General features: G+C 32.5%; 3 protein-coding genes across 4 annotated transcripts in view; all 3 read right to left on the bottom strand.

Annotated features, from left to right (window-relative positions):
• Nucleotides 1–642: 642 nt before the first annotated feature.
• Nucleotides 643–16,824, bottom strand: LOC114325283 (uncharacterized protein C2orf42 homolog). Of its 2 annotated transcripts, XM_028273304.2 has the most exons (6): nucleotides 15,488–16,804; nucleotides 12,119–12,259; nucleotides 11,807–12,060; nucleotides 5,671–5,895; nucleotides 4,026–4,148; nucleotides 643–918 (listed from the first exon to the last, which is right to left on the bottom strand). In XM_028273304.2, the coding sequence occupies exons 1-6, from the start codon at nucleotides 16,215–16,217 to the stop codon at nucleotides 664–666; spliced, it is 1,728 nt and encodes a 575-aa protein (XP_028129105.1). In that variant the 5' UTR covers nucleotides 16,218–16,804; the 3' UTR covers nucleotides 643–663. The 2 variants fall into 2 exon arrangements, with proteins under 2 accessions (XP_028129105.1, XP_028129114.1); XM_028273313.2 differs by lacking the exon at nucleotides 5,671–5,895 and having other exon boundaries at nucleotides 15,488–16,824.
• Nucleotides 16,825–20,640: 3,816 nt separating this feature from the next.
• LOC114325308 (copper homeostasis protein cutC homolog) lies at nucleotides 20,641–21,638 on the bottom strand. Its single transcript, XM_050648945.1, has 2 exons — nucleotides 21,606–21,638; nucleotides 20,641–21,540 (listed from the first exon to the last, which is right to left on the bottom strand). Exon 2 carries the CDS (start codon nucleotides 21,536–21,538, stop codon nucleotides 20,783–20,785), a length of 756 nt encoding a protein of 251 aa, XP_050504902.1. The 5' UTR covers nucleotides 21,539–21,540; nucleotides 21,606–21,638; the 3' UTR covers nucleotides 20,641–20,782.
• The window catches only part of LOC114325265 (cilia- and flagella-associated protein 58), a 53,368-nt gene continuing 50,877 nt past the window's right edge, over nucleotides 21,606–24,096 (bottom strand). Inside the window, exon 11 of the mRNA XM_050648939.1 lies at nucleotides 21,606–21,925. Coding sequence (XP_050504896.1) covers nucleotides 21,671–21,925 — 255 coding nt within the window. The 3' untranslated portion in view covers nucleotides 21,606–21,670. The remainder of the gene's footprint in view (nucleotides 21,926–24,096) is intronic.

The following is a 24,096-nucleotide window of genomic DNA, read 5'->3' on the forward strand; positions in this document are numbered from 1 at the left end:
TATAATATAGGTATAGCATTTCTTTTTGGATGGGGAAAAAGCATTGAGCTCGTAATTTAGATACTATAAGACGTTTTCACTTCTGTCGGCACTCCCATGAGTGCTTTAATTTTTTTTAAAGTTAGGAGAAAATATAACGCTTCCATTCAGACCCGTATAATGCATTATTATAAGCAAAAATTTTTTGTTACAAATAATAAAGTTATAAGTTGTCAAACTTAATCAAGAATTTTTAGTAGCGGAATTTTGTGCCGTGAGTGTAGTTATTTTGTCTGTATGTGGTTTCGTGTTACAACGAAATTGAAAATGGTTATTCATTTTTGATTTACATGTTTACTCTGATTGGAGTACGAAGGGAACCATTCTCGTTGGAACTTTACCGCGCTGAGCAGATGGAACGCGAATTATAAATTGTAAAATTCCCTCATCTTCCTATGGTCTCAGCATCCGTTATGGCTTGCAAATTGTAGAAGCCTCGGAGGTGTTACCAGAGAAGGTTACCATTGTTTTCAATCTGGTGGGATGTAGAGTAATATTTTTGGTGTTGTTTTATGTGCTATTAGATTGAAAACTTGTCTTTTCTAATAATATCTATTAGTTGCCTAACATACAGGAACAATAGTCAAATAAAATAAATCAAACTTATCGAAATTTAAACTTATATTATGTACTTTTACGTCCATATTTATACTGAAACCTAAGCTGTCCTATATTCGTCACGCTAAAAACGGAAGGCGTCCATTCTACATAAAAATAATTGTTGGTATTGTCACTTTCATCTACAGTTGATTGGCCGACGTTTATGAAGTATATAAACGGACAAAGAAAAGATTCGTCTTCGTTGTCGTCGTTTTCGTCGAATTCAACATAGCCCTTTTCGTCGTTGTGGACGAACTTCTTGGATATTTTCAATTTAATCTAAAAACAAAAAGTGTTATCAATAAAAAGATCATTTTAGAGGAAAATCAACAAGTTTTCGAATATCTAAACTATTTCTAAAATAAACGTTACACTTCATTTACCCGGATCTATCCACCAGTGGCGGCCCGTGAGGTAGTGCCATAGAGCCATGGCCATAGAGCCATGGCACTACCTTCCTAACTATGCAGAAGCATATTTTTTATTTTTAAAATCTTTTAATGCCTGTTAATTTTTTGTGTGTATTTCTTTTTATCTTCATAAATTATATAAAATCTGGCAACTGTGCGCGCAGTACAATCGTTGCCACTAACAGCGGAGATTATTCGGCTGGAGAATCTTGAGCCAAAATTGGTTAGTACTGGCACGGCTGAAAAGAGAAAGATTTTACGAGCATCCTATATAAGTGACAGAGAAAGAGCTATATTGGACTATTTAGTATACCTTAAATGAGAATCTCGTGCCGGGCGCAAGGCCGACAAGGGCAATAAATAATATTTTGATTATTTCAATTGACAATGAATCAGATTAGTATCTTAAAAAACTCTTTTGGTGGTTTTTCTTTACAAATTTTATAAGGTTTTGTGGAGCTTTCGAGTTAGCTTAAAGAGGTCACGACGAAAAAAAAATTCACAAAATAGAGGCATATTAATTTAAGGAACTGGTCAATTTTAGCGCCGAATTAGACAACGACTTAAAGGTTCATAATATTTAAAGTTCCAGATCTTTCAAAGGTCTACCGTCTCGAATCATTTTATAATGAAACATAGAGACAATTTTAATTTTTAAACAAAACTCGGTTTAAAACTGAATTAGAAGTACTGTATTAGTGAGACGAATTAAGTACTACCTCTGGGGCTGTTCCGCTATGAGTTTTATTAAATGAGGAAGGTTTAAAAGGCACATTGGAAGAAACTATTAAACTTTTAAGCATTTTAATTACCATTCCTACATCAATATCTGAAGCAGAACGCTGTTTTTCGATGTGAAAACGAATTAAAACATTAGTTAAAAATACAATGAAAGAAGAACGAATTAGGTATGTTATCTGCAGAAAAGCATTTTGTAAATGGTATTGATAATTTTAATAATAAAGTCATTGAAAACTTTGCAACCAAAAAAAAAACAAGAAGCATGTATCGTAAACTTTAAAAGTGTTATTAACACAACTTTGTGCATGTGTGTAAATAATGAAATAGTATTATTTTTATAATTTTGTAAATAGAGACTAAATCGTAATACAAGCTAAGTAATATTAGCAGTAAATAATGGTTGTAAGTTGAGAGTTTTTTTATTGTTAATGAATTTACGGAACTGTTTTGACAAATTTTGAACAATTTCTTGGCACCTCAGATAAATATACATAATAGTAGGGGAGCAAAGTATGCTAACTCTGCAGTCATTCGAGCGTTATGGGGACCTATTGGGTTGTGAAGAGTAGGTCCTAAAACCAAAAAAAGTTAAGTAAAATTTTCCATTTTAGTGGGCGCTTGCCATTTTTAAATTTAATTTTCCATTTCCAACAATCGTTTTTTCCGATTATAACGCCATCTATTCATAATTCGAAAAAATGTTTCGAATAAAAGTTACTTATTTTTACGTAAGGAATCCAAATCTGCAATAAAAAATGGAGGCTCATATTTAAGATTTTAAAGTAACCCCCACCCCACCTCCGTGGGGGGGTCGTGTTTGGTGCCATTCGATAGATTTTTCAAAAATATTGAGTAAGTGTATTTTACAGTTTTTCGATCTGATGTTTATTTCGCGAAATATCGCGGCATTCGAATTTAAAATATTAAATTTACCCCCCACCCCTCTCCGTGGGAAGTCGTATTTGGTATCATTCGATAGATTTTTAAAAAATATTGAGCACATATTTTTTAGTTTTTCGATCTGTCATTCATTTCGCGAAATATTCGCTTTTTTCTTGTGAAAATTTGGGACTCATCCATTTCATTACGCTCGGCTCAAATCGTCAGATTTTTGAAATATACACTCTTTTGCATGTACTTAACTTACCTTATCTTAATCTAACAATTTCGAGTTTTTTTAAGGATAGATTTTTTTTTGGGTCCCCCCTTAACGAACTCCCCTGTGTTTAGAGCCAATATATGGTAGAGGTACATCTGCAGGGTACCAGGTTTCTCCCCATATGCTAATCTGACGCGCTCGAGTAACTGCAAAAATCCCCGCTTGGGCTCCCCTACCATAAGATATATAAGGTAAAAATATCAGCGCCTATGTTTTTTTAATTTTTGTTTTATAACTTTTTTGACAATATCGTGAACCCGTCACTAAAAATTTTGGCGACTGTCCGAATTCTGGCACTACCTTCTTAAAGTGGTACGAGCCGCCACTGCTATCCACTGTTGAATATAGATCTCCCTCAGTCTTTTCCATGCATTTCTGATTTGTGCTGTTTGCGTCCAATTTTTGTCCATCCGTTTTATGTCAACTGACAATCTTCTTGGCGGGCGACCTCTACTTCGATATGCTTCTTGTCTTGGTCTCTAGTGTATTATTCGCTGTGTCCATCTGTTATCCGACATTCTAGCTATGTGTCCAGCCCAGTTCCACTTTAAGGTCATAATTCTTTCTATGGCATGTGTCACTCCTGTTCTTCGTCTTCTTTCCTTGTTCGTAATTCGATCCCTACGAGAAATGCCTAACATTGAGCGTTCCATGGCTCTTTGGATAACACAAATTTTATTTCATACTTTCTTGGTTATTGTTAAAGTTTCTGCACTATACGTAAGTACATACTGGTAACACACACTGATTAAATACTTTTCTTTTGAGACACATAGGCAGTTCCACTTAAAAACATAGCTCAGCTTGCCGAATGCCACCGAAGTGAGTCCTATACGGCGGCTTAGTTCGCACGTTTGATTATCTCTTCCTATGCGTATCTCATGCCCCAAGTACTTATAAGAGGTGGTTTCTTCGATATGCATGCCATTTACTAAAATTTTTTCACTTAACACAAGATTTGTCATGATTTGTGTTTTTGTATGGTTGATTTTTAATCCTACTTGTAAGGAGGCTAGGTTTAGTTTCTCCAGTTTGAAGCTGAAAATTAATTGTTGTTAATTTTTTTTTATATTTACCTTTGGAGTATCAAAAATTTCCTTTAGATGTAGTATGTTCATTATGTAGTATGCTGAACTGTTTCCCGTTTGAACCACTTCATATATACTCGGGATCCGTTTAGCAAAATAATTGTAGAAATCCTAAAATTAAATATTTTTTAATAATTTCACTGTGACAAAAATGTATACCTATGTAAAAATTGATAAAATTATTCTTTAATCTGCATTCAAACATTAATCCATTAACATAAAGGACACTGCACACATCTTATGGAAAATATGTCACTCAAACGAAATAAAATGTACATGAATAGATTGGTCTCGAAATTACAATCATTTCATATCATTGTACCAACTCTGAATTTTGATTAATAACGACGTAAATTGTATGATGAAATTATTGTAATTTCGAGACGAATCTATTCTAAGTGTGAGGCAAGGGCGGATCCAGGACCGATTTTCGGGAGGGGCCATGAACTTTTTTTGGGGAGAGGTACCGGAGGTACGGGGGGTAATTTAAAAAAATTAGGGTTACAATGGTGAGTTTTAAGGCACTTTTCACACACTTTTACCGTGTATGAGAAGTGCCTTAAAATTCACCATTCCTGCCCTAGTACCGATTCCCACACATTTCTTCGGATACAAGTGCAGTTTTTTCAACAAGTTTAATATTATTTTCGCAATGCTTCTCCTATCAGGCATTGTTCTTTCCCTCTTTCTTGATTTTCACTAATTTTTTTAGGTTCAATGAGCGTTTAGGTTCAAGCGTCAATGAACTTGACGAAGTCTTCACGAATGTTGTTATTGTGTATGTATCTCAAATTTAGAGAAAGCTGTTCCACATGGGATACGTCGGTCATTTCGTCAAATATGACAGACAGTTCTTTAATATAATAATTTGCACTTTGAACTAACATGTTATTAATTGCTTTTGACTGGTGCTACTAATGTATGCTGCTCAGGAAGATGCTGAGGATAGGTGTTATTTAAGAGTCTTATCTCCTAATGCGATTTTAAACCTTAACAATAATTCCCCTCATTGCTAGGTCCAGCATCTTCGTCCAGAATCAGAGGCCATCATCACGATGGTCTCTTAGAGAAATATTTATTACCCTACTAGTGGTCGTAGTCTTTCTTTATTTTTTTGTATCTGTTTAGACCTCTGAGAGTCTATCTGGTTAATGACTGACTTTTGAGGGTTGCGATAACTTTGTAGAAAATCCAGCTCAACCTGAACGCACTCCTTGTGGTATGATGTTTTTTCATGGGTTTGTATGGCTTCGTCTTTGCTCATGAGTTTGGTCAAAGATGTTAAAGGTTTCTTGACAAGGCTTTGGTCTGTCATCCCTTTATTGTGACCATACTTTTCATTAGAAAAATAAAAACACAATACTTATAAAACAATTCCTTTTGACTGTGTGACAATACTAACCAACTCCTTTGTTCTAAGTGCTAGTGACTTTATTATTCTTTGTGTGTATAGAATATGGAAATTGATACATATATATGTGTACATATATATGTGTTTGAAATTAAAAACATTTGAACTGCAAATATTTAAATTTATATTTTTTTATATACTCGGAGGGGGCTATGGCCCCCTCCCTGGATCCGCCCTTGGTGTGAGGTGTCCTTCAGAAAAAAAAAAACATATATTTCATACCTCTGGTATTTGAAGAATGGTAGTGTTCACCATACCATAGTTTTCAAACTGCATAGTGCGATTTATAGACTCCGTTACAAAGGACAACCAATCCACAAACCCCCATGAAACCACATCGTTTGATTTTGGTGTTTCTTCCAGTACTTTTATTTCAATTGGTAAAATTTTTGGCATTATTTTTTGGCACTGCTTCAATGTTTCCTTTTTTCTATGTAATATCAAGTTCTAAAAATTGAAAAGCAATCACTACCTATGTTGTAAATTGTTACTTATATTGTATGACTTTAGAAAGACATTTTTTTATTAGATTTTGTTAAAGAAATCGAGTCCAAACAACAGTACACAAGAAAAAAAGTCAGTATTGTATTAGTATAACCACTTGAGAGTTTTAGTAGTACTGAACCAGTCTTGTAATTTGTTAATAATTCTGAAAGATTATTGGGTAAACCTAACATTACCAAAAACTTCAATGTAATACTGGTCCCGAGGTATTTTAAAGTTTTTCCTTACATTCTTTGCCATGTATTTTCCATTTTAAATAACCCGTTGAATCATTACGATCAATCAAACAATCGCGCCCACCGCTGGACATAGGCCTCCCTGAGTTCTTTCCAATATTCGCTACACTGGGCCGCTTGTAGCCAGCTACTCTTTTTATGTCATCGGTCCATCTAGTCAATGGTCGTCCTTGGCTTTGTTTATAGTTTCTGGGCCTCCGTTCCATGATTTGTGTTGTCCACAGTCGTAATTCTTTCAATAACGTCTGGAACTCCTGATCTTTGCCTGATTTGATGGTTTGTTATGTGGTCTCAAAAGCTCAAGTCTAGCATTGCATATTCCATGGCTCATCGAATAACTGAGTTTATTTGCAGATTTTCGTGTCAGTGTTGAAGTATCCGCTCTATATAGCCCCATCAAAGAACAATCTAACCCCAAAAAAATAAAGGAAGGATGAAAATTTGGAAGTAGGTAGTTGAAATTGTCTATTATTATATAAGAAAAAGTTTACAATTCTACATCCCCTCCATTTTACAAAAATGGAGGGGATACCCCCTTCTCGAAGATGAAAAAAAATACATGCATTCAAAATAAGACCGGAATTGGATAAAACGATTAATTCTAAATAACTTTTCTTCTATAGAGTTTTTTCACTAAGTCAATACTTTTCGAGCTATTTGGGAGTGAATATGTTCATGTTTAACAAAATAAAACATGTTTTTGGACGGTTTTTCGGAGATAACTCAAAAAGTAAGTACTTTAGCGAAAAAAATATTCTTAGCAACAATATAGCCCATAAAAAATTGAAAAAAATGTATACATGAGGTCGGCAGACCCAGTAGAAGCAGAGTTGCAGCTAATGAAAAGTAGGTTCTTCTTCGTCAAATTCCAAATCGGATATTTCAATGTGAAATATCCCAAAAACGGAGCACTTTTAGGGGAAAATTCATTTTAATTTTTTTAAAGTGTTTAAAAAAAGGTTTGTTTTTGTTTTTTAAAAAAACTTGTAATATTAAAAGTAAGTGAATTACGCTCAAAATATTGTTGGTCCCTTTTAATTTTTGGTAAAAAAATCGCGAAAATCATCCCCTAATTAGAATCACATATAAATTTTAACATTACCACTTCACAAGTTACTTTGTCTATGTATTATTTCTATGATCTGTAAGTTTCATCGGTTCAAAGTCCTTCGTTTTGAAAAAGCTGTAGTTAAAATGGCTTGAACGAGTAACTACACGAGTTTAGGCAAATTTTGAACAGTCATAGAATAACCAATTTTTGTCTAACAAGAAAACAAAAAATTCAGAAAAGCAAAACGTACATTTTATTACTCTTTTAGATTTTTGGTATTCCTAATTGTTTTTAAGTTAATTCCATAAACAATTACGATTTTTTTCAAAATTAAAAAAAATGTTTTATTTTAAACCCATTTTTTTTTCAGAACTGAGCACTTTGACCCAATGAAACTTATAGATAATATAAATAATACATAAATAAAGTAACTTGTAAAGTGATAACGATTAATTTCATTTGAGAAGCTAATTAAGGGGTGATTTTCGCCATTTTTTTACCAAAAAATAAAAGGGACCCACAATATTTTGACCGTAACTCACTTACTTTTAATGTTAGAAGTTTTTTTAAAAAACAAAAATAAACCTATTTTTAAACACTTTAAAAAAGTTGTAATGAATTTTCCCCGAAAAGTTCTCCGTTTTTTGGTTATTTCTCATTGAAATATTCGATTTGGAATTTGACGAAGAATAACCTACATTTCATTAGCTGCAACTCTGCTTCTACTGGGTCTACAGACCTCACGGATACACCATTTTTTTCAATTTTTTATAAGCTATATTTTTACTAAGAATATCTTTTTCGCTAAAATACTTACTTTTTGAGTTATCTCCGAAAAACCGTCCAAAAACATTTTTTTTTTATTAAATATGAACACATTCACTCGCAAATAACTCGAAAAGTATTGACTTAGTGAAAAAACTCTATAGAACAAAAGTTGCTTAGAATTAGTCATTTTATCCAATTCCGGGCCTATTTTGAACGTATATTTTTTCACTCACGAGAAAATATTTTTCATCCCGTATTTTCCAATTTTTGTCAAATGGAGGGGATGTAGAATTGTAAACTTTTTCTTATATAATAATAGACAATTTCAACTACCTATTTCCAAATTTTCATCCTTCCTTTATTTTTTTGGAGGTTTTCGTAAAATTTTGCGTTCCCTGATCGGGCTAATAAATTTGTATGGGCAAAACACATTTGTTATAAACCTATTGCTCGAGACACATGGAAATTACACTTTTTAAGATATGGATTATTTTGAAAAATGCTGCCCATGTCAGGTCTATTCGTCTCTGTATTTCATGTATTTGATTGCCTCTACATATTTTGATCTCTTGTCCCAGATATTTGTAAGTGTCTGTTTGTCGTATGGTATTATTGTTAATAGTTATATTTCCGCTCATTACGAGATTTATCATAAGTTTAGTCTTCTCGAAGTTTATTTTTAATTCTGCTTTCTCGGATAGGGTATTACACAAATATGTATGATAATATAATGTATAAAACCTCAGATGATTTACTATTTTTTCATCTAAGATTGATGCCCATAGCTTGCTATTAAGCGTTCTTAAGTATTGACTCTGGAGCTGCCGTGAACAATTCTGATGAAATATTGTCTCCTTGTATTACTCCTCAACATAAGTTGAATTTTTCTGTGTCTCTGTGTAGTCATATACATGATGTCTCGTTCTCATAGATGTTTTGAATTAGTGTAATATATTCAGCGTTGTTTTAGTATTTCAAGTAATGTTTCAAACTTTCAAACAGAACAACAGCCTTCTTGTAATCGACAAATGCAAGGACCAGTTGACTAATATACAGGGTAGCGAAAAAGTATGTCAACACGGTAATTTCTCGGAAACCCCTAGAACGATTTTTATAGATTTTGGTGGGTAAGCGTCTTCTAATGCGGCGGATATTATAGTGGTAATTACATTGTTATCAAATCTTCCGTTTTTCTGGAAATCTAATACTTTCTTATTTCAAATGGAATACCCTGTATATATTTTGCGTTTTAAAGTCCTTAAGAAAAACTGATTATTTTTCATGTTATATTCCCTATACCTAAATGCCATAATTTCAGAGTTATTGCTACATTTATTAAACAAAAAATTTTAAACAAATTATAAAAATCAAATTTTTCGGCCCGGGTAGACATTATTTTAGGTTCTTTGGATCATTGGGAACAAAAAAGGTCTTTTGTAATTTTCCTCTAAAGTTAATTATTTCCGAGTTATAAAATATTTAAAACTGAAAAAAATCGAAAAATGACGATTTTCAAGGTTCAAAAACACAAAAAACACAAGTAAAAAATAATAATTTTTAAAATTACGAAGTACCTTAATTCAAGCACAAACCTTCTTCTACCAGCTCCCTATAAGAATTGTTGGCACGTTTTATTCTAAAACATTGTTTTTTTAATAATTGTTAATGAAGCGCATATGAGACGACGGGCGATCAGGCTGCATTAACAACTAAAAAACAATGTTTTAAAATGAAGTAAGACCAAATCACTTATCGGTAGCTGATACAATAAGGTTTGAACTTGAATTTAGGCACTTCGTAGTTTCAAAAAAATTATTTTTTACTTGTGTTTTTGAACCTAGAAAATCGTCATTTTTCGATTTTTTTCAGTTTTAAATTGTTTATAACTCGGAAACGAATAACTTTAGAGGAAAATTACAAAAGAACTTTTTTGTTACCAATGATCCAAAGAACCTAAAATAATGTCTACCTGGGGCGAAAACATTGATCTTTATAATTTGTTTAAATTTTTTTTAATAAATGTAGCAGTAACTCCGAAATTTACTCTTTATCAGTCCTAAAAAGTTTCTCTAGCCAAATAGATGCAAATTCTGTAAGCAGTAATCCCTTTATAGTAGACCTAAAAATACTAATATCTGACCTAACGAGCAGACAATTCAAGATAATTTTTACTTGGGTTAAAGCGCACATTGGTCTCCAAAATAACGAAAAAGTAGATGAGTTAGCGAAAGACGGTAGTCTGAACGGCGAGGAAATTTCAAATGATATTGGGCTACAAGAATGCATTTCGATAAGTAAATATAATTTAAAGAATAGCTGGAAATTAAGATGGAAACAATATTGCGTAAACCACCCGACAAGTTACACACTTTTACATCCAGAGATCCCAACCACAGCATAGAAAACGCAACAGCAGTGACACACTAGTAGGCGGGAAAAGTTCGCGCACTATTACTGCGCAGATCGTCGGCCATTTTGTGCGTAGTACCAGACAATACAGACAATGTAGAAAATCGACAGTGTTGCCGATTTGTACATAATTATCAGATTTACTCAACTTTTATGACATTCATATTTTTTAACATAATTTTATACGTATGCCTGTGGGAATTATGTCAATAATTGGGACATAACGCAAAATATTGACGATGAATGGCGATTGTATTGTTAATCTTTTGCATAAATTCCAGAAATTATTCAAAAAGAATATCTTATGGGTAATAAAGTTGGTGACATCGGCAACACTGATGAACCAACACATCACATCACCACTGAAATGTACTACGCGAAAAACGGCGACTCTGTACTTTTCAACTTCAAAGGCGGCATCAGGGAGTGTCCTTGCTGGTTTCGTTTATTATGCTGTGTCCCAACGCAGTACTGGCACAAAAATCAAGATTTGTCGAGATATAATATAGTTACCATAAGCCGTTTAAAATTTGGACATGCCTGTTTCCCATTTCACTTGTTCAAGATTGGTCTGATAGAGTCTGATTTATGTGAAATATGTACTTAATATACCAAGCGATTTAAATCACATTTTTTTCGCATGTACCAAGTTTAACATACATAGAAATAAACTATACATTCAGCTGATGCAAGAAAACCTTTTCCCCCTTACAATCTCATGAATTTACTGGCTCTAAATAAAATTTCAATCTTTAATATTCTTTTAGGTTTCCTCAAGTCGTGTAAATTAAAACTTTAGATTAGGATTAGCTTTGAATAACCTTTGTTTTTATCCTGGTTGTTATAATATCCCTTGCCTCTGTGGTCTACCTATTCTGTGGTTAGTCACCCTGATCGATCCCTGGGTGTGAAAAGTGTTTTTCCTTTTCCCATCCTTGCTCGTTTTGGTTTCGTCATAATCTCGGTGCTTGTTAGGATTAGATAAGTTTTTAGTTTAGGATTTGGTGCTGGCTAAAGGGCATAGCTCCCAAGGGCCAAAAAAAAACTCCGAAATTATGGCATTAAGGTATAGGGAATATAACATGAAAAATAATCAGTATTTCTTAAGCACTTCAAAACGCAAAAAATATACAGGTGTTCCATTTAAAATAAGAAAATTCATTAGATTTCCAGAAAAACGGAAAATTTGACAACAATGTAATTACTACTATAATATCTATCAAAATCTATAAATTAGTATTACTACTTACCTATCAAAATCTATAAAAATCGTTCTAGCGGTTTCCGAGAAATTACCGTGTTGCCATACTTTTTTGCTACCCTGTATGTAAATATGAATGAATTAGATTTGATCTAATAACCCTTCACAAATATCATTTTTTTCACCTACCTTCTTCACTATTTTTGAACCATTTTTTCTATTTACTAAATTTACTGCATGCTTATGTCTACATTTATCATTTTGCGTAATTTTGTTTGAATCAGTCACTAAGACCTTATCTTTAGATTTTGAATCAGTAACATTAAAATCGTTGTTTGGATCAGTAGAACGATTGGAGTCTACCTTCTCAGTAACTTTTGTTGAATCATTCGGTACAGCATTATCTCTAGATTTAATATTTTGAGTGGTATTATTATTTGAACCTGTAAAAAGATTCTTATCTAAGAATAAATATTAAATTCACAATCTTTCATTTCCTACCTACAAATGAAAATTCGTTTCTGAGAATATTTGTAAATTCTTCGCTTAATTTCTGATCACTTGCTAGGGCCCATATACATGCATAATAGTGGATGCATTTGTATTTTACACTCTCAAATCCTTCACCAGAAAGTTCTGACACTATAAACAACAGATAATGGAAATATTAATGGTAATAAAACCTAGAATAAATGAAGTATTTTTATGATAGTTTTAACATGTTCACTGTCCTAACAACATTTTTTCATTTACCATATATTCCTGTTTGATGGTATATGCCATATATCGTCGGCCTAATGTGAAAAATGCATAAGTCCAAAATACCTGATTTTACAGAAGAGACAATACCTACCTATTTAAGTGTGCATAACGCCACTTGTATACAACTGAATATATGTAATGTGAAAATTGCATAAGTCCCTAAACAATTATTATCAAATGTTTAATTATCAAACAATATCTTGTCTCCTTTTAACCTGTACCCTGTAGGTACTCAGCCGTTTACAATGAAAAGACTTTTTATTGTATAAACATCAGAAAAGCACCATACATTTGAACGGTTTGGCCACTAACAAGAGCGGACTTGTGCAGATTTCATATGGTTTTAAACATTAATGGACTTGAAATTGGACTGAATATTTCATTTTCACAATTTTAGCAAAATCTAGTAAACTTTAATAATGCTAACAGATGCCATTAAAAGTTTAAAATTGAATATTTTGGATTTATCCATTTTTCATATTAGGCCGAAGATATGTGAATCTTAGATGTTAGGACCTTACCTACATCCTATGTCCCATATGGGGGTCACAAAATAAAAATTCAAAGTTGACAATTCAAGTTGTAGTGAGTGACGAAACTGAAGTTGAGAAGGTGCTTTAACGCAGAGTAGAAAGAGTCTCCAAAGTAGAGAAGATGATATGAATGTAAGCCCTGTTTTCTGGTCTTCAACTTTACTGAATTTGAGATTCACATTTAGGGCAACAGGTAGAACAGAGGTTCAAAATAATCAAGATATATAACCGATAGATATTCTTGGTTAATATATCGTCGGCTTAGGGACACAAAAACGTAACTACATTTTTTTCCATTTTGAGATATCTACACTATTGAACTTACCTTATTAAGTTCTTTTGAGTGACACAAAATTGTATTTCTCCGAACACCTTAAACCCCAGTAAGGAGTTTTCGTAACTATATTTCTTAGCAATCTTTGAGTGTCACAGAAATGTAAGTGGTCTTACATTTCTGTGATACTATGTTTTGACTGATGATATTGCGTTACATTTTTGTGGCATAAATTTTATTGCACTGAATGGTGATTGCAGGTAGCAACAATGGATTTAATAATTTGTTTCGTATATTTAGCAGCGTGGTCTGTTGCATTTCCAGCTCTGTTACAACTGTGAAGGCGTAAAAAAGTGAATAAGTTGATAATTTCATCGGCTTAGGCACACAGTATCTCAGAAATGACTACTCTTCAGCAGAGCGTATCACAATCAATCAGGTGTAAGTGATTGACACAACTAAAATTAATGTTTGAAAATGTTTTCAAAGTTGATGTTTATTTAAAAAAATAAATAAAAAACTGTTTATCGGTTCTATCAATATCTAAAGTCGATTACTTTTATTTTGTGATTTTAAATAAAGTTCTAAAATGAATTACGATTATTACTTTTATTATTATTAGAAAATTGGGTAACCCTCAGTTGTAAAATTAGATTATAATACTATAGCAACAAAGAATTACACATAAATTACTGATCCCAACAGTAAGTCTCTATAATAATAGACGTTTCATTTAGGGACATAAAAATGTATCTCCACCACTTTTTATCTAAATGTTGTTATTTTGAGAACACAATTTATCCATTGTTGGGTATGATTGTATTACCTTAAAGTAAACATTTCTAAGATTAATAATTCGGAACAAAAAATTTGAGAATAAACTACAGAACATTACAAAATGCAAATCACTTTTTTAAAAACCTTAAATAAGCTCTGCTGAAAAGTAGTCATTTCTGAGATACAATTTTGTGTCGCTAAGCCGACGATATATAACTGATGAGACAAGGAAGAAGCACAATAGAATAGATTTTCTTGATGAAAGAGAGCTACCAATACCAGAAACCAACCATGATATTATTTATAGACTTTAACTTATTGGCTGCCTATTGAAGAGGATGGAACTCGGCTAGGAGCCATGCTGTTGAACAGCACCTGACTGAAGTAACCATATCACTTGCTGGTGCGTGACCAGCAGCGAATGGGTTAAACAAGCATTTCATATAGTAAAAAGGAATGAACTGTATGAATCATTTAAAGAACTAGGAATAACAGAAAACATATTAGAATGATACAACCAACCACAAGAAGAACTGAAAACCAAGTAAAAGCAAATAATGATATACCACACAGTTTCGTAGTAAACGAAGGAATAAGGCACAGTAAGGTAAGATCCACTTTCATCTATTCTCTTTAGTCGATATAAATAGAAAAGGAATTAATTATATATCACAAAAAGCATTAATGCCTGGAGTTGGCTAATGATATAGCAATTGTAGCAAGAAGCAAACAGGAAGGGATATGGATAACTAAAGAATTATAGGGAAAAGTCGTAAAAAAGGACTATTATTGACATAAAAACAAAATACATGGAATGTATAGATAGACCAAGAATATGTAAGAGAAAAGTATTTAACAGTACAAACAATTAATAATACATAATATAATTTTTGGAGGAAGTTGAGAGTCTCAAAAATCTAGGAACAATTATAACACGAAAACCAAATATAGAACAAATTCGAAATAGACTAATGCGAGCGAACAAGTGTGTATGCATTAAGTAGGTTATTAAGAAATATAAAATCCTCTTCAAAGAGCAACAGTTTTCTGACACATCCTATTTTTAATATCAGGAAAAATAGACCATGTATTTGTGACCTACCGACGTTATGGTTCCCAGGACTCATAAGTAAATGAGTTTATGACCCATATATTATGCGTCTAAGGACAGTGAATGGGTTAATACACCTAATATACATTTTTTAAAGTTAATTCCTTGAGTCTTGTATACCTATACTAAATTTACAATCAAGATGCAGTAGAAATAAACAAACCACGACACGTTAAATGCTACTAGGAGCACTCCCAAATCATAATTTACAATGTATATACATTGTAAATCCCAAATCATGATTTCCAAAGTTTATACATTGTAAATTATGATTCGGGAGGGCTCCTAGTAACTTTAATATGTCTTGGTTTGTTTATTTCTACTGCATCTTGATTGTAAATTTAGTATAGAAGTTTTATCTAGTTTTGTGTCACAGTAACACTTCGTTAATAAGTAAGAGAAAAAATACAAACCTGAAAATTCCGAACAACTGCAATAGAACTTTTCATATACATCCCTTCCTTTTCCTTTAATAAATGTAAAATGTAGGTATCCTAAAGGATGCTTAGCACTAGCTTGACATTTAACAGCCATGACAGACTTGGAAACTCTCTGTACAAACACTCCTTCTTTTTCAGAGTTGAAAGAACACAATTTTTCCTTAATATCATCTGTAACATTTAACGAAGTGAGAACTGAAGGTTTAAGTTCCATGGGGCTAGCTTTACTCTGGCTTTTTAGAGCAGACCTAATATGAGTACAGAAGAGAAGCTTTTTAGAATTCGAATCGGTTCCTTCTTCATGGCACTTTAGAATTGAGTTGTCGAAGGAGTTTTTACAAGAATCGACAAAACAAAGAGCTACATCAGAGTAAACGTGTGGGTCTTCGTTCGAAGAAGATTGCAGAAGTGGTAGTTGTACAAAGGCTCTATAATTAGGCCCCATGTCCCATATTTTCACAGAATACAGCTGCTTTTCAGTGTTTGTTAATAGTTTCACTGCATCTACGTTTACAACATTGCAGTTTTTGTTCTTACACACTGTACTTCGAGTACCATTGAAGGTGCCACATCGAGGACACTTTTTAATGCCCCGTTTTGTTGATTTTCCAAGGCCTGAAAGGAGCTTTTGAGGATACTCAGTAAAATCCTCTGACATTGTTAATAAATTTGTATACAGTGGTCTCTTTTGACTAGGAAACATTTTTTTTGTAAAATAAATATAAAATTACTTATTTAACCTATATTATAATAAATATTTATAAATAAAATTCTATTTAAAGAAGGAAGTGGCTATCACACCATCACAAAATCTTATGTTTTTCTTCCTATACATTAGCTTTTTATATGGGATAAGATTATGATTCCGAAATTTATTTAGGTAATTTTGTTTTTCTTGGCAGTTATGTATATTCATTTTAACGAACAACAAATATTCAATTGGATTCAATATTTTCAGTTTCTGTTCATCTATTTCTATTGTTTGTCTTCTCGGTGTTACCATTTTTATATTATTATACTTCCCACATATTTGGATGCTGTATCTGTTCTGTATGTAAATCAAATATATTAATAATAATTGAGTACAGAATAAAGAACGTGTCCGAATTGTTTTCTATTCTGTGACGCGGCCTTAATTGTACTCGCGTCTAGAAATTATAAAATTTTTGGCTCCTTGGCTTCCACAAGGTCAAGTTGTGACAGTTCTATTCCAATGTAAAATAAAATGCCGCGAAATTCAAACATGATTCAAACACTAATAAGATTTAAAAAATGTTTGTGTTTAAATTTGTTTATTTGATTAAAAAAAATTGAAAATGGTTATTCATTTTTAACACAAGACAGGCATAATATCATAAATTGCTTTCAGAATAATCTAGTTCTAGTATATAGATAAAAAGGCCTACAATATTTTGAGGTTAAGATTATTATTTACTATTTAATTATTACCTACTATTATTTTAAACCAGTTTTGCTAAAATAGGAATATATAATGGAATATATTAAAGATTTCTCTTTGTTATACATATTGTCATAATATTGTATTATTTCTTGTAATTTTAGATCAACTCGACAAATATGTAATTGCACACAACAAAACATTCAAATGTATTGCATTTTGTAACAGATGTCTCAAAACTAAAAAGGTTCTCTAAATATTAGAATTTAAAAAGCATGTCACTAAGTTTCATCCAGGTAAGGAAAAAACTTCTATTTAGTGCTTCTTGGCTATTATTGTATACAGAAAGATAGGCGATATTATTTTGTTTCAAAAAGTTTTCACATTTACAAAATCTTAGTAAACATAAAAAAATTCATACAAAAGACATTGATATTGGAAAAAGGAATGGAAACTGTAAGTGCAGTTTTTGTAACGAAAGTTCTGTAAAATCCAATTTAATTCTTCATTTTGAAGAATATCATGCTAATAAAATAGAACAAGATCTTCACTTTTCTAGTGAACTAGAATTTCAAAAATGGAAAACTGACTTTAAAAAAAATAAGAATTGTCTTTATATATGTCACGTACAGTCATCCATACATGGCTGCAGAGGGCATTAACAAACAGAGTTATATTTGTAATCGTTCAGGCTTTTATGTGAAAAAATGTAAGGATATTCAGTATGTATTTAAAACTTCAAGGAAGCAAAAAAAATTAATGGAAAATGCCATTCTTGATTGAAAGTTAGTATTTTACCAGAAAACGGCACTGTTAAAATAAATTTTAACAGACTTACGTTGGTCATGACAATGACTTGGGTCATTTTTTAAATATTACTAAAAATAAAAAATAGAAATAGCTAGCAAAACTGCTTCTAAAATTCCTCTGGTTTCCGTATTAGGTGATATTAGAGATTCTGTACAGAAGATTACAGATTCCAGATTCGATACAGAATCTCTTTAGAAGCTTTAGGCTTTAGAAGCTATTTCATTTTTTCATTTTTAGTAATATTTAAATAACCCATGTCATTGTCATGACCAACGTAAGTTTGTATAAAATTTATGTTAACAGTGCCGTTTTCTGGTAAAATACTAACTTTCAATCAAGAATGGCATTTTCCATTATTTTTTTTTGCTTCCTTGAGGTTTTAAATACATACTGCATATCCTTATTTTTCACATAAAAGCCTGAACGATTACAAATATAACTCTGTTTGCTCTCTGCAGCCATGTATGGATGACTGTACGTGACATATAAAGACAATTCTTATTTTTTTTAAAGTCAATTTTCGATTTTTGAAATTCCAGTTCACTAGAAAAGTGAAGATCTTGTTGTTCTATTTTATTAGCATGATATTCTTCAAAAAGAAGAATTAAATTGGATTTTACAGAATTTTCGTAGTTACACAATATGCACCTGAAGTTTCCTTGTTTTTTTCCAATATCAATGTCTTTTGTATGAATTTTTTGATGTTTTCTAATAGTTTGTAAGTGTGAACAATTTTTCTGGCATTCATGCACTGCATTGATATGGGCAAATTTTAGTTAGTCAGCTACTTTATGTTTTCTGAAACAAAATAAAATAATGTCCCCTATTGATTCTGAATAATAGCCAAAAAGCACTAAATAGTTTTGCTTTAGTTTTGTCCTTACCTGTATAGTGGTATGCCTTTTTAAATTTAAATATTTAGAGAACCTTTTGGAACATTTATTACGTAGTGCCATACACTTGAACGTTTGTTGGGTGCAATTATGTCGAATCTATCTAACATTACAAGAAATAATACAATAATATATTCCTATTTTAGCGGAAATAGTTTTAAAATAATATTTATGTAGATAACTAACAACATAGATATATTATACTCTAGATTGCGCCTTACGATCTTAAAATGGGTGACGGTTGCGACAGAGATAAATGAGCCTATTTGGTCGGTAGTCTCTTTCTAATTCAAGGGGAGTATCGACGACGTCACTATCCTACCCTATCGACGAGTATTTTAGATGATTTGACAGTTCGAGCGGATGGCGACGAGAACTGGTCGTTTGTCTTCGGGCGTGGATAATCCTGGTTCGAATCCCATACCAATCTTTACTTTTTTTATTTTTTATTTAATCAATATTGCGTTTATTAGATATTATTATATCTCTAAAATAAATCTAAGCAAAGAAATATATAACAAATAAGAAAAACTGTGTAGGTACCTATAGATTTTTAAAAATATAAAAGCCAATGTTATTTTTTTAATAAGTTAATGGTACAATAGTATAAAGTAATTGTTAAAAATATTCGTACAAATTACCAATAATTAATATCAAATTATGTACCATCATCGATTTATTAATTGAATCGGTCATTTCAAAAACAACACGAGACACGAGTCACATATTCCTAATTTTACAGAAGAGCAAAGAAAACTACCTATATAGTCGAAAGATGGATGAAATGGATGACATCAAAATTCAGAGTTATATTGTAGTTTTGTTCCTAATGTTTTTACTGGACTGGTGTCGTTTTTGCACACAATGTTTATCTTAAAGGAGTCTATTCCTCTCAAAAAGTTAGTTTCTGAAAATTGTGGACTTTGCTGTTTTTGAAATGACCGATTCAATTATAAGTAATTAGACATTATTTTTATTTATGAAACTATTATTACAATTTTTTAAAAAGGTAGAAGCAATACAAACATTATTCACGTCATTCGAATAAGGCCGAATTTATATTAATAACGAATGACTTATTTTACAAATAATTATGTATTCCAATATTAACTTACTATACATACATTTATTATCTGCTAGATTTAACTTAGGTCCATTTTTCAGATGTAAAAATATCTAATAAACGCAATATTGATTAAATAAAAATAAAAAAGGTAAAGTTGGTATGGGATTCGAACCACGATTATCCATGTCCGAAGACCAAAGACCATTTCTCGTCACCACCCGCTCGAACTGTCAATACATAATACTCGATAAAGTGGGATAGTCACGTCGTCGATATTCCCCTTAAATTAAAAAGAGACTACCGACCAAATAGGCTCATTTATCTCTGTCGCAACCGTCACCCATTTTAAGATCGTAAGGCGCAATCTAGAGTATTATAAATCTATGACTAACAATAAACAATAATCATAACCTCAAACTATTGTAGGAAAGTTTATTAATAACATCTAGATTACTCTGAGCAATATTAATCATATTTGAATTTCGCGGCATTTTACTTTACATTCGAAGAGAACTGTCAGAACTTTGACCTTGTGGAAGCCAAGGAGCCAAAAATTTTATAATTTCTAGACGCGAGTCTTAATTGTTCGGTACAGGCCAGAGTGATGTGGGCTTCCACATCACTGGTACAGGCCCACTATTTGACACCTCGACAGTGTTGCCACATCTAATATGACGTCCATCTTTAAACTCTATACAATTTTGTTAAGTTATAAAGAACATAAACTTCGGTTTATGTTTAGACAAATAATGTAGGAAAATTTTGAAATATTTGTAACTTTTCATCATGATATTTATCCACTAATTCCATAAGAATATTTGAAAATCATTTTCATATATTTTTTGTTGTGACCTGTGGATCATTAGACACATCAAAATGATTTCGTACGCCATCTACATTTAATTTTCATAGTTAATCATCCCCTTTTTTTTAAATTGTTTTTCATAGAAATAAATAATTCAACATAGACATATTTTATTATCTGTTTTACATACCAGTTTCACAGAAACAAATTTATTATACACATTGAAGTATTTGTTATACATTTATGTTAAAATAGCACTTTTAAGAAAAATACACATTTGACAACATTAAATAACTTACACCTCTTTTAACATATTTACTATTTCGGTCACAGTATTTTCGTTAGTTACCATAATAGGAGCCTCCCTGTTTCCCACTACAGCCTCGCTGTCCTCTTCTGGTCTCTCGGTTTCAGGTTCTTTCGGAGAACTAAACGAACCATGGATTTCTGTAGCACCAGTGTTTTCCAAGATGAATTTAACATTGTCTTTGTTGACTCCTCCTCCAGGCATGATTATGATTCTATTTCCCACTTGCTCCATGAGTTTTTTAATCAGTTTGACACCCATTTGCGCTGTACGTTGCTTTCCACTTGTTAAAATTCTTTGGAAACCCAAATCGATGATGACTTCAACCTCAATAGTAGGCCTTCTGCAAAAATCAAAAGCTCTATGGAATGTGAGAGGAAGAGGATGGCAATATTTGATGATTTCACGACACAATTTCATATTAACATCCCCATTTTCCATCAGGATCCCAAAAACAAACCCGTCAGCTCCATTTCTGCGTAATATTTTCGCGTCTTCTTTCATAATTTCAATCTCATCAGGAGTATAAATAAAATTTCCAGGTCTGCAACGCAAAAGACAATAAACTGGAACATTTCTGGAATTTAAATTTTGAACTTGGATCAGCAAACCGGGGGTAGGAGTTAGCCCTCCATCTGCCAGAGAAGAGCACAACTCGAGTCGATCGGCACCCCCTTGCAGGGCCGCCGCTGCTGACTCCAGGCTGTCAACACAAACTTCAAGTTTAACCTTTGACATTTTCATATCTACAAACAAACAAACCGAAAATTAGACTAATTAAACGATTACTCGAATAATCTTTTGTACTTACGAAATCTGGAATGTTCAGCGAACGTGATAGATGTAGAATTTTGTATGAAAATAGTTTACTTTTGTTTATTTTGTTGAAATTTGGGAGACTGACATTCGAAAACCGCCACCAGTAAACTTCACTTCGCCGGTGCCGCCGCTACTTGACCGGCCTTGGTTCAACTCTCGGCTAGATTCATACGCCATGCGCAGGGTTCTGTTTGCCTTTTTTTCCGCCAAATATTTCTTTTTTAAATCGGCTAATTCTTCGGTGACTCTTTGTAGGTCCGATTTGTATTCGTTTGCTTTGAAATCTGCCATGTTTAGCTCGGATACCATACACTAAAATTAAAAATCAACAAAATATAAAAAGAGAGCATTTCAACCCCTGCATGCTATAAGACCAACATTACACTCGCCAAACTGACAAGCATCAGCTGATCGTGTGCGAGAAGCGGGAACTTTATTGTTTACACTTGTGAAGGTACACTTTTTAAAAAAGTTCCTCTTTAGTAAATTTGTTTATTCTGAACAGTATTAGTTTGTATGGTGTACTTTTAAGTGTGGTATTAGGTTGACAAACTATTGAGAATACTGTTTATTAGGCTGTTATAGAGAGTTTTAAGCCCACCAGCAGCTATAAGTGTGTGCTTTTCTATTTATTTTAAAAGGTAAGGAAAATTAATTTAACAGTTCGTATTTAACTTTTAATTCAATTAAAGTAAGTTGCAAAATTTTAAAAATGTACATCTTGTGCTATTTATGGATGTGGCAATACATATACAACAATGTGTGTGTTTTGTGTTTTATTGGCACTGGTTTTCACAACCAACTGGCCAGTCAATTTCATAATGGTTTTTTATAGGTACCATAACTTATCACTAACTCAGGGGAGTAATGTGTAGTGTGTGTGTTGAGTAAGTGTCTTCTTACTTTGCAAAGTTGACGTCATTGTCTTTGCAAAGAGACGCTAATTGTATCCAAACGTCTGCGGTCCCTCCGGTGAGTACCGATCCCACAAGGACAGAAACTATTTTTATTTATTAATTTATAATAAACGAAAAATTTCTGACCCTGGTGAGATTCGAACTCACGACCATTCGGATTTTTCGATCCACTCTTATGACTGAGCCACAGAGGGGTTATATACAACAATAATTCAGTGGTTAGAGACGAAAATACCACTGAACGTCTAAAAATCATATTATGAACTAGGTAAATTTTGCTTAGAATGTCAATGTAACTCAAAAAGATGCATTAAAGTTTGCCACTCCTACCTCCGGGCTAACCCCCTAAAATACGTTCCCTATGTGAGGGGAAACGGAAAATCTGGATTTACCAAGAATATGTAGGTATGCCATAGAAAAAAATCTTTCAAACAACAAATGTAGCTGAGATAATTTTGAACAACAACAACAATGCTTATTAGCACTTTTTATGTACAATGAATTGTTCTCTTAGAAACACGTGATGTTAAATGTCAGTTATTCCCCAGATATCAACTTTTTAAATAAAATTTGTATCGCCTCAAAGGTAAACATTTTGATATCTTTTTATCAGAGTGTCCTATCAACAAAAATCAAAATGTGTTTTACAGGTAAAGAGTGCAGCTTTTGTAGGCAATTTTTGCATTTTGCCACAATTAAAAATAATAATTCCGTTTAATTTACACAAACAAATTTATTTATACTCATGATAAAGCTGTAAATGTATTATTAATTTGATCTCTGTCTTTGATTGTTAATATGTCTGTATAATCAGCAAAGAGATAGATGACAAGCAAGTGTATGAAATAAAAAAAGTAGCTTTGAGTCCTAGTTTGCGTTGTTTAGTGAACTCTAGCACTCTTAATTAATAATTAATAATTAAAAAATAACTTCTTTTATAAATTCTACCAAAGTTTTTTCGGTCCGGGCAGATATTATTGTAGATTTTTGGATCATTTGAAACAAAAAAGGTCTTTTGTAATTTTTCTTTTAAGGGGGTAGGCGCAAAATCTTGATCCAATGCTATTAAAGAGAAAACTAATAAACATTTTTGAAAAATTTAAACGCAGAATGAAAGATGACATTATTACTGAGTGCTGAAAGTCCGTTAGAATAAACAAAAAGTTTCTTTTGAATGAAATATTTGAAATTAAAAATCACACTTGATTTTCTTTTTTTTTCACCCCTGTAACTTATTAAAATAGTCGGTCAGATGGCTTAGAGGACTGAGGCGCTCGATCGGCAACTCTAGTGGATTTACGATCGAGGTTCGATTCCAGGTCCGATCATTAAAAAATAAAAAGGCCAACGTCGTAGTATAAAATTCTATATAGAATCTACGCCTTGGTCTTGAATAAGCAAGGTGTCTGATCGGCCTATGGAGGAGAGGTACGGCAAGGGATAAGGGCTTGCGGCTTGGTGATACCCCTCCATAGATCGTTACCGCAAGGGCGTTGACGAATAATAACGATGTATATATATCCGGATATCTGAGAAGCCATAGAAATCGAAAAACGGCCAAGTTGT

The sequence above is a fragment of the Diabrotica virgifera genome, chromosome 4, assembly GCF_917563875.1.
Source record: "Diabrotica virgifera virgifera chromosome 4, PGI_DIABVI_V3a".
In the NCBI taxonomy this organism is placed as follows: domain Eukaryota; kingdom Metazoa; phylum Arthropoda; class Insecta; order Coleoptera; family Chrysomelidae; genus Diabrotica; species Diabrotica virgifera.

Excerpts from the sequence above, each read along its gene's own strand:
- LOC114325308 (XM_050648945.1), bottom strand. The coding sequence starts at position 21,538 with ATGAAAATGTCAAAGGTTAAACTTGAAGTTTGTGTTGACAGCCTGGAG.
- LOC114325283 (XM_028273304.2), bottom strand. The coding sequence starts at position 16,217 with ATGTTTCCTAGTCAAAAGAGACCACTGTATACAAATTTATTAACAATG. Across the intron at positions 12,061-12,118 it reads AAACGAATTTTCATTTGTAG|GTTCAAATAATAATACCACT; the intron begins GTAGGAAATGAA and ends ATCTTTTTACAG. Across the intron at positions 4,149-5,670 it reads CCATTCTTCAAATACCAGAG|GATTTCTACAATTATTTTGC; the intron begins GTATGAAATATA and ends ATTTAATTTTAG.